The sequence below is a fragment of the Sinocyclocheilus anshuiensis genome, unplaced genomic scaffold, assembly GCF_001515605.1.
Source record: "Sinocyclocheilus anshuiensis isolate Anshui unplaced genomic scaffold, SAMN03320099.WGS_v1.1 scaffold969, whole genome shotgun sequence".
Classification (NCBI taxonomy): domain Eukaryota; kingdom Metazoa; phylum Chordata; class Actinopteri; order Cypriniformes; family Cyprinidae; genus Sinocyclocheilus; species Sinocyclocheilus anshuiensis.
In genome coordinates this window covers 388,821-403,771 of record NW_015557114.1, presented here as the reverse complement: position 1 = coordinate 403,771, position 14,951 = coordinate 388,821, and the positions used below count along the sequence as shown (strand labels likewise).

Here is a 14,951-nt window from a genome sequence, read left to right as displayed (position 1 = left end):
ACACGCACACATACACACACACACAAACACTCACAGACACTCACTCTCACAAAAAAACGCACAAACACTCACACACACACACTCACGCAAACACTCACACAAACAAACACACTCACACACAAACACTCACACTCACAAACAAACACACATGCACGCAAACACTCACACAATCACACACACAAACACTCACTCTCACAAACAAACACACACACACAAACACTCACAAACACTCTCACTCACAAACAAACGCACACACAAACTCTCACAAACACTCTCACTCACAAACAAACGCACACACAAACTCTCACAAACAAACACTCACTCACAAACAAACACACATGCATGCAAACACTCACACAATCACACAAACACTCACTCTCACAAACAAACACAAACACTCACACTCACTCTCACAAACAAACGCACACACAAACACTCACTCACTCTCACAAACAAACACACATGCACACACACACACAAACACTCACACAAACACACACACACTCAGGGTGCAAAAGTAAAGGTCTCTGCACACTGAGTCCGAATTTTTCATCCGAAATGTTCGCACGTTGAAAAATAATACGACCTCACGTTGTCAATCACGTTTACACACTGCCTCCGAAACTTTCGTCCGTCATAAAAAAATTTTGGACCAGGTTCGATTTAAACACGTTCCCACGGCTATGCTGATATGTCACTCATTTTGCAAAAGCACGTCTTTGAAGTCTAAACTCATGATGAAGCCCATTAGAATGCACTTAAAATGCCCCATCAAGTTATGAAAGCAAAAAATATCCCTGAATGGGTTTTTATTTTGTATATTTATATAGTTAATTTCACATAAGCAACAGCCGTTTTCCTAAATATTAGCGCTTAAACACAATTGCAAATGTGATTATTAATTTTATACAACCGTTCAACAAACAAGAAGTTAATATTGAGTGAGTTACATTTTAGACACAATATTGTCTGTTCTGTCACCAATTAAAATAGTTCCAATCAAAGCCGGAGCAGAACATTTGTGTGTCTCAGAGCATCACTGCAGTGTTTCCTTCCTGAATGAATCTGTTTTAGAGTCAGTGATTCAATGATCCATTCATAAAGACAGTGCTTCATTTCTAAATGAATCAGCTAATTTGAATGAATCATTTGAATGAATGATTCAATGAATCACTCAGTAAAGGGATAGTTCATCCAAAAATGAAATTTACCCCATGATTTACTCACCCTCAAACCATCCTAGGTGTATATGACTTTCTTCTTTTAGACAAATACAACTGCTGGGGCCAGTTGCATAAACTTAGCCACCATGTTAAGACTGTCTTAAGAACTAGTTTGACCAACTTGCAGTTGCCAAGGGGTAACCAGTCTTACTTTTCCAATACAAATAAGACCAATCTACCTTTTAATAACTGAATTAAAAAAGTTATAACCAGTCTTGACCAGATGACTTACTTTTTAAGACTAGTCTAAATAGTTTATGCAACTGGCCTCTGGGAGTATATATATAAATGTCCTGGCTTTTCCATGCTTTGTAATGGCAGTGAATGGGGGTCGAGATTTTGAAGCCCAAAAAAGTTTGTCCATCCATCATAAAAAGTACTCCACACGGCTCTGGGGGGTTAATGAAGGCCTTCTGAAGTGAAGCGATGCATTTGTGTACAAAAAATACCCATATTTAAAACTTTATAAACCATAATCTCTCGTTTTCGCTAATTGTTGCATGCACAATCACAAGAGAGTGGCCAGTAGATGGCAACAAGTGTATTAAAGAGTGAGTCATTCAATCATTTAGTCAGTTTGTTTGTCCTAAAACACTGATTCATTCAGGTATGAAAAATGTGATCTTTTTTATTTAATAAAGAGATTTCTTCATTTGATTCATTCAGGATAGAGTGAGCCACTGACTTATTAATTAAAGCATTCCTTCCAAAAACAATGATTTGTTCAGGAGCATGTGAACCATTAAATCATTAACTAAAAAGATTTGTTCAAAAATGCTGAATCATTCAGGTACAAGTGAAGCTTTAAATCATTCGCTAAAGTAAGGGCAAATTTATTCAGGAACCAATGAGCCATGGAATAATTCATTAGCGCAATTTGTTTAAAAAGCTGATTGATTCAGGAAGGAGTGGCATTGTTTGGAACTATTTTTGTTGAGGGAGAAAAAAAATCACGCACACATACACACACACACAAACACTCACAGACACTCACTCTCACAAAAAAACGCACAAACACTCACACACACACACTCACGCAAACACTCACACAAACAAACACACTCACACACAAACACTCACACTCACAAACAAACACACATGCACGCAAACACTCACACAATCACACACACAAACACTCACTCTCACAAACAAACACACACACACAAACACTCACAAACACTCTCACTCACAAACAAACGCACACACAAACTCTCACAAACACTCTCACTCACAAACAAACGCACACACAAACTCTCACAAACACTCTCACTCACAAACAAACGCACACACAAACACTCACTCACTCTCACAAACAAACACACATGCACACACACACACAAACACTCACACAAACACACACACACTCAGGGTGCAAAAGTAAAGGTCTCTGCACACTGAGTCCGAATTTTTCATCCGAAATGTTCGCACGTTGAAAAATAATACGACCTCACGTTGTCAATCACGTTTACACACTGCCTCCGAAACTTTCGTCCGTCATAAAAAAATTTTGGACCAGGTTCGATTTTCTGCGTTTTCGCATCCATAGCAAGCATTTTGATAGGAAAGGATGACGAATACGTAAAAACGCATACGAAATTTTCGGACTCAGTGTGCAAGGACCTTAACACTCGCCAAGTGCCATTTGTGAGTTACTGGCCAATTTGTTTTTTTTGTTTGTTTTTTTTTTTAGAAATCTCAAAATAAAGAATTATTATCTACAGAACCAGTAAAATTACACAGATCTGAGATTAGCATTAAATGCATACACCAGAAATAAATGGCGATCAGAATGAGATCAGTGCTTAAACAACAAATTACGTGAAATAAATCTTGATGTTTGGAAAAGACATGTATTCCATTTTGAAGTCATTTACACATGACTAAATGTTTTACTATCAGGAGAAAATTCCCCAAAATCTTATACATCTTATTTAGTTTTAATTAAAAAAAAAATCTAAACCCGGCTCTTGTCATAAACATAGCCATAGAAGCTGGCATTGTTAAAAAGGTAGGGGGGAAAAAAATCACAAAATAATGCATGATTTAAATTGCAGTGTAACCACAATAGTCTGATCCTCTTTGTTTTATTTATTGTTCATCATTTTTTTATTTATTTTTAATTTTTTTCATCTAGCATTAATGTCAGCATGAAATGAAACTTCAACCATGCTATATTGTAAAAGCATGTTATTGTGAACAATTCATCAGTTAAATTTTTTTTAAAACAATTAGACCTTCTCATTCTTAATCGAAATGTCAGACCTGAATCTTCTGGAAAAAAACGCCGGACTGCTCTCTTATGAAGTTTGCAGAACTTCAATTATCAGCCTTCACATTTGAGCGCAACATTCACATCTCAACATCAGAATCTGATTCAAAGAAACAAGTCCCACCTTTCTTCTTGGATGTACGTTACAATATGTACTAAAAGATCTATTGCCGTTTCCATTTCATCTGTTAGCTACTTAAACAATTCTAAGAGATACAGATGGACTGCTAAGGAAACCATGACTTTTACCTCAGTGTTGTTCTCTCTCACTGACATAACTCCAGTCTTATTTCAAAAACCGAGGAGCATTGAACTACTGAAATGTAAATGCATGAAACAAAATCACAATGTTTGTGTGACCTTGTGTCTTCTTACAGAGAGACTAGCGGATTCATGGTCGACACAATGAGAAAAATATCTCAATTCTGTTGCTATACAAACTAAAATCATCCAAAAACGTATTTTTATGGCCAGTAATCTTTCACCTGCCACTTGCATGGGTGGCAAATATTCTGAGCCGTGCACATGCTCTTTTCTTTCCGTGACATATTTTTACTGTACAGTCTTTGTCATAGATACATTCTGTATGTAAACATGTACGCTCAAACTCTCACGCAGGCCAGTATGTGATCCAGAAGGTGATTCCCCAGGCCTCTGGCGAGAGTTCAAAGATTAAGGTGAAGGTGCGAGTCAATATCCACGGGATCTTCAGTGTGTCCAGTGCTTCGCTAGTGGAGGTGCAGAAATCTGAGGAAGAAGAGGAGAGCATGGACACCGAGCAAAGCACAGAGAAAGAGAAAGAGAATGAGGTATTGCCGCAGGATACTACTGTTCACATGAACTAAACTCTGCTTCAACGCCCTCATCATGATCTGTGTTTTGGCATTACTCCATGTTATTAATGTACATACTGTGAGGCGGTAGAAGACATCCATGCTGCTGACTGATGTTCTGGTGAAGTTACCGCCATGTGTTTCCAATCATTCACAGAGCAAAATGCAGGTTGATCAAGATGAACAAAAGACTCCAGGGACCGGAGAACAGGAAAATGAAGAGAAAAAAGCCGGAACAGAGGAAATGGAGGTAAATGAGAACTACAAATAGCACCTATTAAATGACCCATAGATTTTGAATTGTTTGACAATCATGCTGATTACCATCCATACTAGGGGTGTGCCATATTTATTGTCTGTGATAATATAGTAATTGTTGTTTTAAGGATATGTAAGCTGACATTATCTGATATGCATTACCGTGGGAAGTAGGGGTGCTGGGGGGGCTGCAGCAGCCCCTGGCGTGTAGCCATTCATTTTATTCATTACATTTCATTGAAAAAAAAGTATCCTAAGCCTATGACAATAGGAACAGTAAACAGTTAAGTTGAATCAAATTTACTGTTTCAACTTATTAAACTGACTTAAAAATCATTTGCTGCAATGACGTTTGGATCATATTATTACCCGTAACATTTCTGTGCCGTACCCAAATTAAGAATTAACGACCATTTCTACAGGCTTTGCAAAGAGTCAGCAGAGGAAGAGCGAGAGCATCTGTTCACCTCAGCAGCAACCAATCTCACATTCTCACATCTGCAGCGCTTATTTTGATCTTAAGGTTGATTCAATATTACTCTTAATGTAAAAAAAAAAAAAAACTCACACAACATCAGCAATACTACAATGACAAAGTCTCTTATATTAAGTATAAAACAGAACGAATAAGACCAAATGTATACCTGCGTTGTAACACAAATAAATAAAAGGTTTTTGGATTTTCCCCTTACTTTAAAACGAATGCTTAGTTTGTGACTCATTATAGTAAAAAATACATATGCTATAGAATAATACGAATAAATAATAGAATATACGCATAAGTAAATGGTCTTTGGATTTCCCCTTACTTACTTTGAAACTATTGTAGTTTGTGGTTCATTATTAGCCTATTAGCCTAATTAAAACATAAGCAACAGCCGTTTTCCTAAATATTAGCGCTTAAACACAATTGCAAATGTGATTATTAATTTTATACAACCGTTCAACAAACAAGAAGTTAATATTGAGTGAGTTACATTTTAGACACAATATTGTCTGTTCTGTCACCAATTAAAATAGTTCCAATCAAAGCCGGAGCAGAACATTTGTGTGTCTCAGAGCATCACTGCAGTGTTTCCTTCCTGAATGAATCTGTTTTAGAGTCAGTGATTCAATGATCCATTCATAAAGACAGTGCTTCATTTCTAAATGAATCAGCTAATTTGAATGAATCATTTGAATGAATGATTCAATGAATCACTCAGTAAAGGGATAGTTCATCCAAAAATGAAATTTACCCCATGATTTACTCACCCTCAAACCATCCTAGGTGTATATGACTTTATTCTTTCAGACAAATTCTTTTCTTACACAAACACATCAGTTCACTTCACAAGGCCTTTATTAACCCCCCGGAGCCGTGTGGAGCACTTTTTATGATGGATGGATGCACTTCATTTTGCTTTAAAATCTCTACCACCATTCACTGCCATTATAAATCTTGAAAGAGCCAGGACATTTTTTAACATAACTCTGATTGTATTAGTCTGAAAGAAGAAAGTCATAGACACCTAGAAGGGCTTGAGGGTGAGTAAATCATGGGATAACTTTCATTTTTGGGTGAACTATCCCTTTAAGACAGGGTCTTGCTGCCACCTACTGGCGGTTTTAGTGTTATATTTATTTATCCATTACAGGACTAAACCAGCCAAGATACCAGCACAAAAACACAAAAGTAAAATATTGTTTTATTATCGTTATCGAAAAAAATCCCAATAAATATTGAGAAATCGGTTTTTGTTAATATCACACGCCCCTAATTCATACGCCCTAATTGTTCCCTCCATGGATTGTGATTTGTTCAGACATCAGCAGAGGAAGGCAAACAGGAGAAGAAATCAGATCAGCCTCCACAAGCCAAGAAGGCCAAAGTGAAAACAAAGGCCCTGGAGCTGCCCATCGAGAACAACCCACAGTGGCAGTTAGCCAATGACATGCTCAACCTCTTCGTGGAGAGCGAGGTATGCTTTCTGTGCAGAATAGAACTGGGGAAGCGTTTTCAACAGCGAGTTCAATCGAGTGTGAAATTCTTTTTCCTCAGGGTAAGATGATAATGCAGGACAAGCTTGAGAAGGAGCGGAACGATGCCAAGAACTATGTGGAGGAGTATGTGTACGAGATGAGGGACAAACTGCACGGGATATTCGAGAAGTTCGTCAACGAGAGTGTGAGAGCAGTCACATGGCTTAAAGTCTAAATTAGGATATTTACAAATTGCGAAATGTCTTGCGAAATCTTGAAGCAGTTTATATAAATGAAGTAAAAGAAATTGCTCTCATCAGTGAAATATCTGCATGAAACTATTTTGAAATCCTTGTCTAGTAATCACAAAAGACTGGAACATTTCTAGACATTCATTAGAAGGTCAGAAGGTGTTTTATATCACTATTTAATCTAAAGATCACAGACTTTTATTGTTATTGTGCAGGTTAGGGGGAAATCGTGGCCTAATGGTTAGAGAGTCGGACTCGTAACCCAAAGGTTGCGGGTTCGAGTCTCGTACCGGCAGGGATTGTAGGTGGGGGGAGTGAATGTACAGCGCTTTCTCCCACCTTCAATACCACGACTGAGGTGCCCTTGAGCAAGGCACCGAACCCCCAGCTGCTCCCCGGGTGCCGCAATATAAATGGCTGCCCACTGCTCCGGGTGTGTGTTCACAGTGTGTGTGTGTTCACTGCTGTGTGTGTGCACTTTGGATGGGTAAATGCAGAGCACTAATTCCGAGTATGGGTCACCATACTTGGCCACATGTCACTTCACTCACTTTTCACTTTTGTAATAAAAATGGATTATCTTGATCCATGCTGTATTTAATTTAATGTTCTAAAATAACAAACTAAACTTATAAAACATAAAAACTATAAAAACTTTTTTTTAAATTCTAAAAATGACAAAAACACAAACAATTTGGACTAAAATGAATAATGAATAATAATAATAATCTGTATTATTTATATATTATCATAGTATTTATTAATATTTTTAATTGGCTTTTATTTTTATATATTCAATTTTAATTTTATATTAAGTTTAAATTTAGCTTTTGTTAAATTTTTTTAATATTTCTATATATCTTTAGTTTTATTTTGGTTTTAGTAATTTTATTACTTCAACTTATTTCAGTTAGTATCATTTAAGTTAGCAGCATTTCTGCTTTTCATTTAAGTTTTTCATCTACTATGTATATTTTATTTCAGCTTCATTTGAATGAACGAAAATGATTTGAATAGTTTTAGTTAGCAGTAACTTCAGCGGTGCCTGACTGCCGTCTGCTTTCTCTTACAGGACAGAGATGCTCTCTCATTAAAACTGGAGGACACTGAGGTCTGGCTGTATGAGGACGGTGAAGACCAGCCTAAACAAGTATACATTGATAAACTGGTTGATCTGAAGGTACTAAACATCTTTTGAGGTCTATAATTTATGTATAGCTCATCATGCCAGTTACACACAAAACAAACAGCACTCAGGCACCAAATTATTTCCACTAAGTGCAAAGTACTGGTTCTTTTGACATTGCTAATTATACTTGCGTTATGCATTTAGAAAGATTATGTATTTTTGGCTTGTTAACGTATTAAAAATGTTCTTGCAGAGTCTCGGCCAACCCATTCAAGACAGATACACAGAGTTTGAGGAGAGACCCAAAGCATTTGATGAATTGGGCAGACAGCTGCAGCAATACATGAAGATTGTAGAGGCCTACAAAACCAAGGTGAGGTTGTGCTGGATAAATGTTCCATAAGGTTTTGCACCTACCTAGTGCACAGTGGCTTCACGTGTCTTTCTGAATTACAGGAAGAGCAGTATGACCATCTGGATGAGGCTGAGGTTCAGAAGGTGGACAGGATGGTGAACGACGTCATGATCTGGATGAACAGTAAAATGAACCAGCAGAGTAAACAGAGTCTCGCCATGGAGCCTGTGGTGAAAACGACAGAGATACAGGCCAAAACACGGGTCAGTCGCAGTTTGTTCATCATTCAGCAGCATGGTACAGATCAAAGTACTGTGGTAGGGCTGGGAGGTATGACGGTATATATCGTAACCACGGTAGAAAGTGTCTCTCGTTAAAGATTTTGCTGTATCGTTTATTTCGTGGTATGCAAATATATCCACGTAGCACAGTACTACTTAAAAGTTACATACACCTGACCTAAGAGTGATGAAACATGCATGAATGAGAAAATAAAGAGTGGGATGTGCATGATGTTAAATAGAGTTATTAAAAGCAATAAGCAGTGGACAACTCAATGCACGGCACGCGATCGCAAATTCGAGACGTGCATGATGTTTAATAAAGTTATGAAGCGAAATAAGCAGTGAAAAATAACTCAATGCAGTTCTCGCTCACTGACATATAGCGAAGCGCGCGCACAGAACGCACCTCTCTCAGTGTGCGATCGCGAATTCAGTTCCCTTTCGCGTCTTATTGCGCTTGAATGGTCAAATGCACATAATTATGTCAAAATGCCCATCATGTGGAGTATTCACATAAACCCAGTCGGTTATGGCTTAAATTAATGTAAACCGGATGTGTTTCAGTATATTGGATCTGCGCAGTCGGTCTTAAAGGGACAGCAGCATAATTTACCTGCTGCTGTCTGTGTCATTAATGTCAGTTTAACAAAAGACAGAAAATCACTCACTGCTCATGACTGAATCACTTTTGGATATTTACTAAGAATCAGTTCATATTTGATTCATAAAGTGAAGACTATGCAGTGTTTTTGTTCTAAAGTTGTTCAATTTCTGTAGGATTTATTACTAAATAAATGTTCTGTAGCTGAAAAATTTAAGTTTATTTAATTTGTATTTTTGTTCTATTGTGTTTGTAATTTGCTGCTTTGTTCTTATTTTTAATAACAAAAATAAAATAAAATAAAAATAGCTGTATTGAGATTGTGAAATAAAATTTTTCATACCGTGAAATAAGATTTTGGTCACATTGTTCATCCCTATACTATGTTATTGCCATCCGATGCTGTTAACTGTATCAGCTTAATGCGTTCATATTCAATCTCTTCGCATTTTCCACAGGAGCTGTTCTCCACTTGCAATCCCATTGTGACCAAACCCAAGCCCAAAGTGGACTTGCCAAAAGAAGAGAACCCCTCAGAACCGAATGGGCCGGTCAATACGCAAGAAAACCCTGAAGCCCAGCCCAGCGGCACAGAGCAAGCGGCTGCAGACGGTGCAGAAGCCAAGCCTGACATGGACCTTGATTAACCGCGCTGTGTAATGTTATGTTAACGTTACACGTTTTGTTAATGTTAACTTATGTTTCCAGTGACTGCTAACGCTAAATCATCATGCTCACGGCGGGCTGACTCTGCCAATGAGAGAATCAGTGGCTACATTTGCATGTCCTTTTATATTAAGAAAAACATAAATCACAATGCTGTACGACTTTGATTGAGAACAATTCTGTCTGCCTACGATGGATTGAGTTTCTGTTATATGCTGGTCCTGTCAACTGTTGTTTCAATAAATATAGATTGAAACATACATGTGCACGCTTATATTGTGTAATTATTTTAACACAATGTCAAATGCAGTTTGCTTCACCTCTTGATTTCTGAATACATTTACACATGATACTAGTTAACTTCAGCGCATAGGCCAGAACAGGTGAATATAAAATTAAGTGCGTCACAATAATTGTCAGGTTTACCCATGTAACCAGTGCTGCAAATAATTTCTAAATTCTTTAGTTCACATTCAACATCCTATGTTTGCCTTTGCACATATCGGATCCAGTTTACTTGCAGTTAAACCCTGCATCACTTCTTTTGAAACACCTGGTTGTCAGTTCTCTTTTTTGTGTGTGTTTCTATGGCACGTTCCACAAATATGGTAAATTGTAAAAATGTAAATGCATCACTCTTAAATGTGGATTTTTGCCTTAATTTTCAACTTAATTAAAACATTCAAGAAATTAACAGTGTTGAAATGATATTCAGTTCATTATAGTAATTTTTAAAAAATTATGACCAAAATGTAATATTTAATTGTGTCCCAGGATTTGCATTTGGCCCTGTTACAGCTTGATGTTCCACATAAATTAATATATCAATACATAATAAATGCATAAAATAATGAGGGATTTTATATATATATATATATTTTTTTTTTTTTTTTTTTTTTGGACACATTTTGACCATTCCACCCTGTGACCAAGTTTCAGTAAGATCTTTTCTATATTTTCTATATATGCAAACCCCTACCTAAATTAGGCTAAATTATCCATTATGGTGTAATTTAATTTTAAAATGTTTATTTACTCCTCTTAATATTTTATTGTTCTGTTGTTTATATTTGTTACCATCTGAATCACACAAATAAGGGTTTTAACTTGGTTGAATAATGTTTCAAAAACCGTGAAGAAACCCACTGATGAAATGAATGGTGAATAAAACATCTAATATAACTGAGATTGGCCTCCTGTGGTCATCGATCAACATGTTTTGAGGGTAAAGCACCTCATTTCACAGACTATTCGCTGAACATTAAAATGTTTTTTTCTTCTTTTTTTAAGGGTTGCAGGGTCCATTCTTCGTGGAAAGTGGTTTATATACATTTATGGATTAATAAGCTATTTTAAAGTGTATACATTTGTTTCTAAGTCATTCCTAAAATTCTTTTTTGATGACACAATGTGTTTTACACACAAACACAGTGAAAAGTGCAACATTTCCTCTGGATCACATGATCGTGTTCCTCTGCGGTGCTGCTGGAAGAGTTGCTCACAAACATATGATCTGGTAAGTGTTTAGTTTACTAACTCTGTACGACAACCTCTTTTATGCGTATTTTATGATGTTCTATAAATAATTTTTTGTAACCAAGAGCAACCGATTATAGTTTGTTTATTAACTTGAGAACAAGTGTGTGTTGGTGTATCAAAAAGAGTAAAGACCTATAAACACCAAAAACAGCCTTCAATAATAACCTGTTGCGTGTTTGCGGTCTATAGTTATAGACAGTATAGAATATCAGTGAAGTGTAGTTAGTTACAGCTGTAATCTATAGGGGCTAAAGTCTGGAGAAGGCAGGATTGTGACACACACACACACTCCAGGTCGATTTACCTGTTCACTTCTCTCAGACACAGATGAAGCCATGAAGCTCATCATACTGGACGACTATGAGCAGGTCAGCGAATGGACTGCTAAATACATCAGGAACAGGATCAAGAAGTTTAATCCCGGTCCAGACCGATTCTTAACTCTGGGTCTTCCAACAGGTAGAGTCATTCAAAAAATTCACTGTTTTGCACAAACACGTTCATCTGAAATCCTAGATCCTATTCATATTAGCCCTGTTTTGCAGGAAGCACTCCGCTTGGATGCTACAAGAAACTGATCGGGTATCACAAGAAGGGAGAAATATCTTTTCAGTATGTGAAAACATTTAATATGGACGAATATGTAGGTATGTGACCGCTCATTTATGCTTGGGGATCAAGGGTTGAACTGCCTGTCGTATATTTAGTTGAACACTGAACTATGTACAAGTGGTTGTTTTTGTTACAGGACTTCCTAGAGACCATCCTGAAAGTTACCATTCATTCATGTGGAATAACTTCTTCAAGCACATCGACATCCGAGCAGAAAATGCGCACATCCTAGATGGCAACGCGTCCAGTCTAGAGAAGGAGTGTCAGGACTTTGAAGCCAAAATCAAAGCTGCTGGAGGAATCGAACTTTTTGTTGGCGGTAAGACAGTCGATTGAACTTTGACCCGTGAGTGCCACCATTAAACAACGCTGGCTTGTAATTGTGTTGCAGGTATTGGACCTGATGGCCACATCGCGTTCAATGAGCCTGGATCCAGTCTGGTGTCCCGAACGCGTGTTAAGACCCTGGCTATGGACACCATTCTGGCTAACGCACGTTTCTTTGATGGTAATCTCTCTAAAGTCCCCACCATGGCCCTGACGGTTGGTGTTGGCACGGTGATGGATGCCCGAGAGGTACAAATGTTCATATTCGTGCTTTTTCTAATCTACATGTCAGCCCCTCCTTCTACTGCTCCTATAAAAAGTCTCAGCTTTTATTGCCAAACTAATTACATATTTCACTGGCCACATTCTGCCTTCAAACATTTATTGTAAGCTATAAGAATAACTGCATACTATAGTCTGCATTTTATTTACAGTAAATAAACTGATACTTAAAAAAATATACATAAAAATTAATTTAAAAATAATATATTATAATAACAATATGCAGGATTAATGAAAAATGTTATGAAAAATGCACACTATTCAGATTTTAAAATAACAAAAAGCCTTTATGCCAGAAATAATGACAGATGGACCATATCACAAATCTAGGTTTCTCAGACGAAGTCAGCTTCTATAGTGGTGAATGAAAACGCCACTATAGTATAATTTTTGCGTTCTCATTATAAAAAACTTTGCTAGTCAGGGGCGTTCCTTCCGAGGAGGCAAGAGAGGCAGTGCCTCCTTAAAAAAATTGGATGAGAAAAAAATTCATAGTACAAAAATAAAACAATGCAAATATTACAAAATATGACGTAAAAAAGTGTATAAATCACTTGTTTTTCTCAAGTAAAACTGTCCCAACTGCGACACCAGCAGGTAAAGTTACTCTCTCGCCTCCCCTGAGCCCATTGAGTTTTAACAGACCCCTAAAGCGGGGCGTAATTGAGAATGAATGAGGGAAAGTGACTAGAGACGAGGCAATCAGTGTCCACGAATCAGTCTGAATGAACAGTAAAATGGCATTAATGGGAAGACTAATAAAAAAAATAAGTAAACAACTCACACACTTACATATAACCACTTTGCCAAGATAAAATCAAACTTCTAATGGCCTGAAAGCATGATCTGGGTTTTTTTAGTGAGCGATCAGCTTATTACAATTAAAGGTACATCTCCTCATCTGTGACCAGTGTTTACTGAGCTTTGATGATCCGAAAATGAGTTTATTATTAAAAAGAACAGCTGAACATCAGTTCATAAATAAAATATGTAATTGTTTAAATAAAATATATTGTTTAAATTGTTACTGCCTTGCGTTATTATTTTGGAATAAATTTTAAATGCTTAAAAACACTAAACTGATGAGATTTATACTTGGTTTTAATAAATAAAATAGCCTAGAAATATATAGAATTTCTATTCTGAAAGTGTGAGTAATGTTTATTTAACCAAGAAAATATGACTGGGATATGAATTTACATTTAATAAAAAAAAAAATGATAAAAAAGGATGCAAGAGAAGAAAGCTCAACACTCTTCAGCAATAAAATAACAAATGTTATGTTTATCTAAAGTAATTTTTACTTATTACTACGCTTGAATTGGATCATCGACGGTCAGCAGCAAAGACATCGGTTAATAAAATGGGATTAAATACATAAATTATATTTGTGTTATTTAACATTTAATTAATGCAGGTTTGCTTCACATTCTGAGTTTGCATTTGGCTGTTTTTATTCATTTTGAGGAATGCTGAATCTGTTTTTGTGCGATATGAGTAAATGCATGTTCACATTTAGTCTACAGTAACATCATGTTCACACAGCGCACACAACACGTCTGCACTCACTCCTGATTTCTCTCAACATGAGGACAGGAGAGCTGTCAGTCAATACATGAGAAAACAAAGTAACTGGCTTTACTTATTTGAAAAACTAACTCAGAGATTTGCTTGTAATTTTAAAAGTAATGCATTACTAGTTACATCTGATTACGTAACTCGCGTTACCCCCGAGACAAATCATAGTTTGTGAAAAGGGTCCGTTCAACAGCATCAGCGGTTGTGGGCTGATCTGAAACAATACAACGAATGCTAACGTGATTATATGACATTTTCAGGTCATGATCCTTATCACTGGCTCACATAAAGCGTTTGCGCTCTATAAAGCCATAGAAGAGGGAGTGAATCACATGTGGACGGTGTCAGCATTCCAGCAGCACCCGCAGGCTGTGTTTGTGTGCGATGAAGACGCCACACAGGAGCTGCGGGTCAAAACGGTCAAGTATTTCAAAGGTAACACTGACTTCTCTTGTTTTGCATGGCTTGTTGATCTCTGTCTCTCTCCTGAGGGGATGAAGGGAATACAGGGATATTGTGCATGTAAGAAAATTACATCATCAGTTTGTTAATGTGTTTTTTTTTGTTTTCAGGCATTATGGATGTGCACAACAAGATGGTGGAAGAGCCGTAGACTTATACTGATGAGAAGAATGGACACACAACAGAAAAAACATTCTGAAACTCCTTTTTCTGTTGTTTTTATATGACATTTTTTCCTTTTATTAAACCTCTCAATACCTGATGCATTGAATTAAAACTGTGCTTATATAATAATCGACTAGAAATTCTAATTCTTTAAA

General features: G+C 36.8%; 2 protein-coding genes across 4 annotated transcripts in view; both read left to right on the top strand.

Moving 5' to 3' along the window:
- The window catches only part of hspa4b (heat shock protein 4b), a 23,901-nt gene extending 9,772 nt beyond the window's left edge, over window positions 1-14,129 (top strand). For 2 of the 3 annotated variants that reach the window (XM_016472740.1, XM_016472742.1), the window contains 8 exons: window positions 4,111-4,301; window positions 4,483-4,575; window positions 6,389-6,544; window positions 6,625-6,750; window positions 7,869-7,976; window positions 8,179-8,298; window positions 8,382-8,543; window positions 9,624-10,075. In XM_016472740.1, the coding sequence (XP_016328226.1) occupies window positions 4,111-4,301; window positions 4,483-4,575; window positions 6,389-6,544; window positions 6,625-6,750; window positions 7,869-7,976; window positions 8,179-8,298; window positions 8,382-8,543; window positions 9,624-9,812 (1,145 nt within the window). In that variant the 3' untranslated portion in view covers window positions 9,813-10,075. Of the gene's footprint in view, window positions 1-4,110; window positions 4,302-4,482; window positions 4,576-6,388; window positions 6,545-6,624; window positions 6,751-7,868; window positions 7,977-8,178; window positions 8,299-8,381; window positions 8,544-9,623; window positions 10,076-14,117 lie in introns of those variants that run through there. The other variant, XM_016472741.1, reaches the window with a different exon arrangement.
- LOC107677722 (glucosamine-6-phosphate isomerase 1-like) lies at window positions 11,285-14,951 on the top strand. Its single transcript, XM_016472744.1, has 7 exons — window positions 11,285-11,347; window positions 11,692-11,829; window positions 11,916-12,017; window positions 12,119-12,301; window positions 12,374-12,558; window positions 14,430-14,604; window positions 14,742-14,951. The coding sequence occupies exons 2-7, from the start codon at window positions 11,706-11,708 to the stop codon at window positions 14,780-14,782; spliced, it is 810 nt and encodes a 269-aa protein (XP_016328230.1). The 5' UTR covers window positions 11,285-11,347; window positions 11,692-11,705; the 3' UTR covers window positions 14,783-14,951.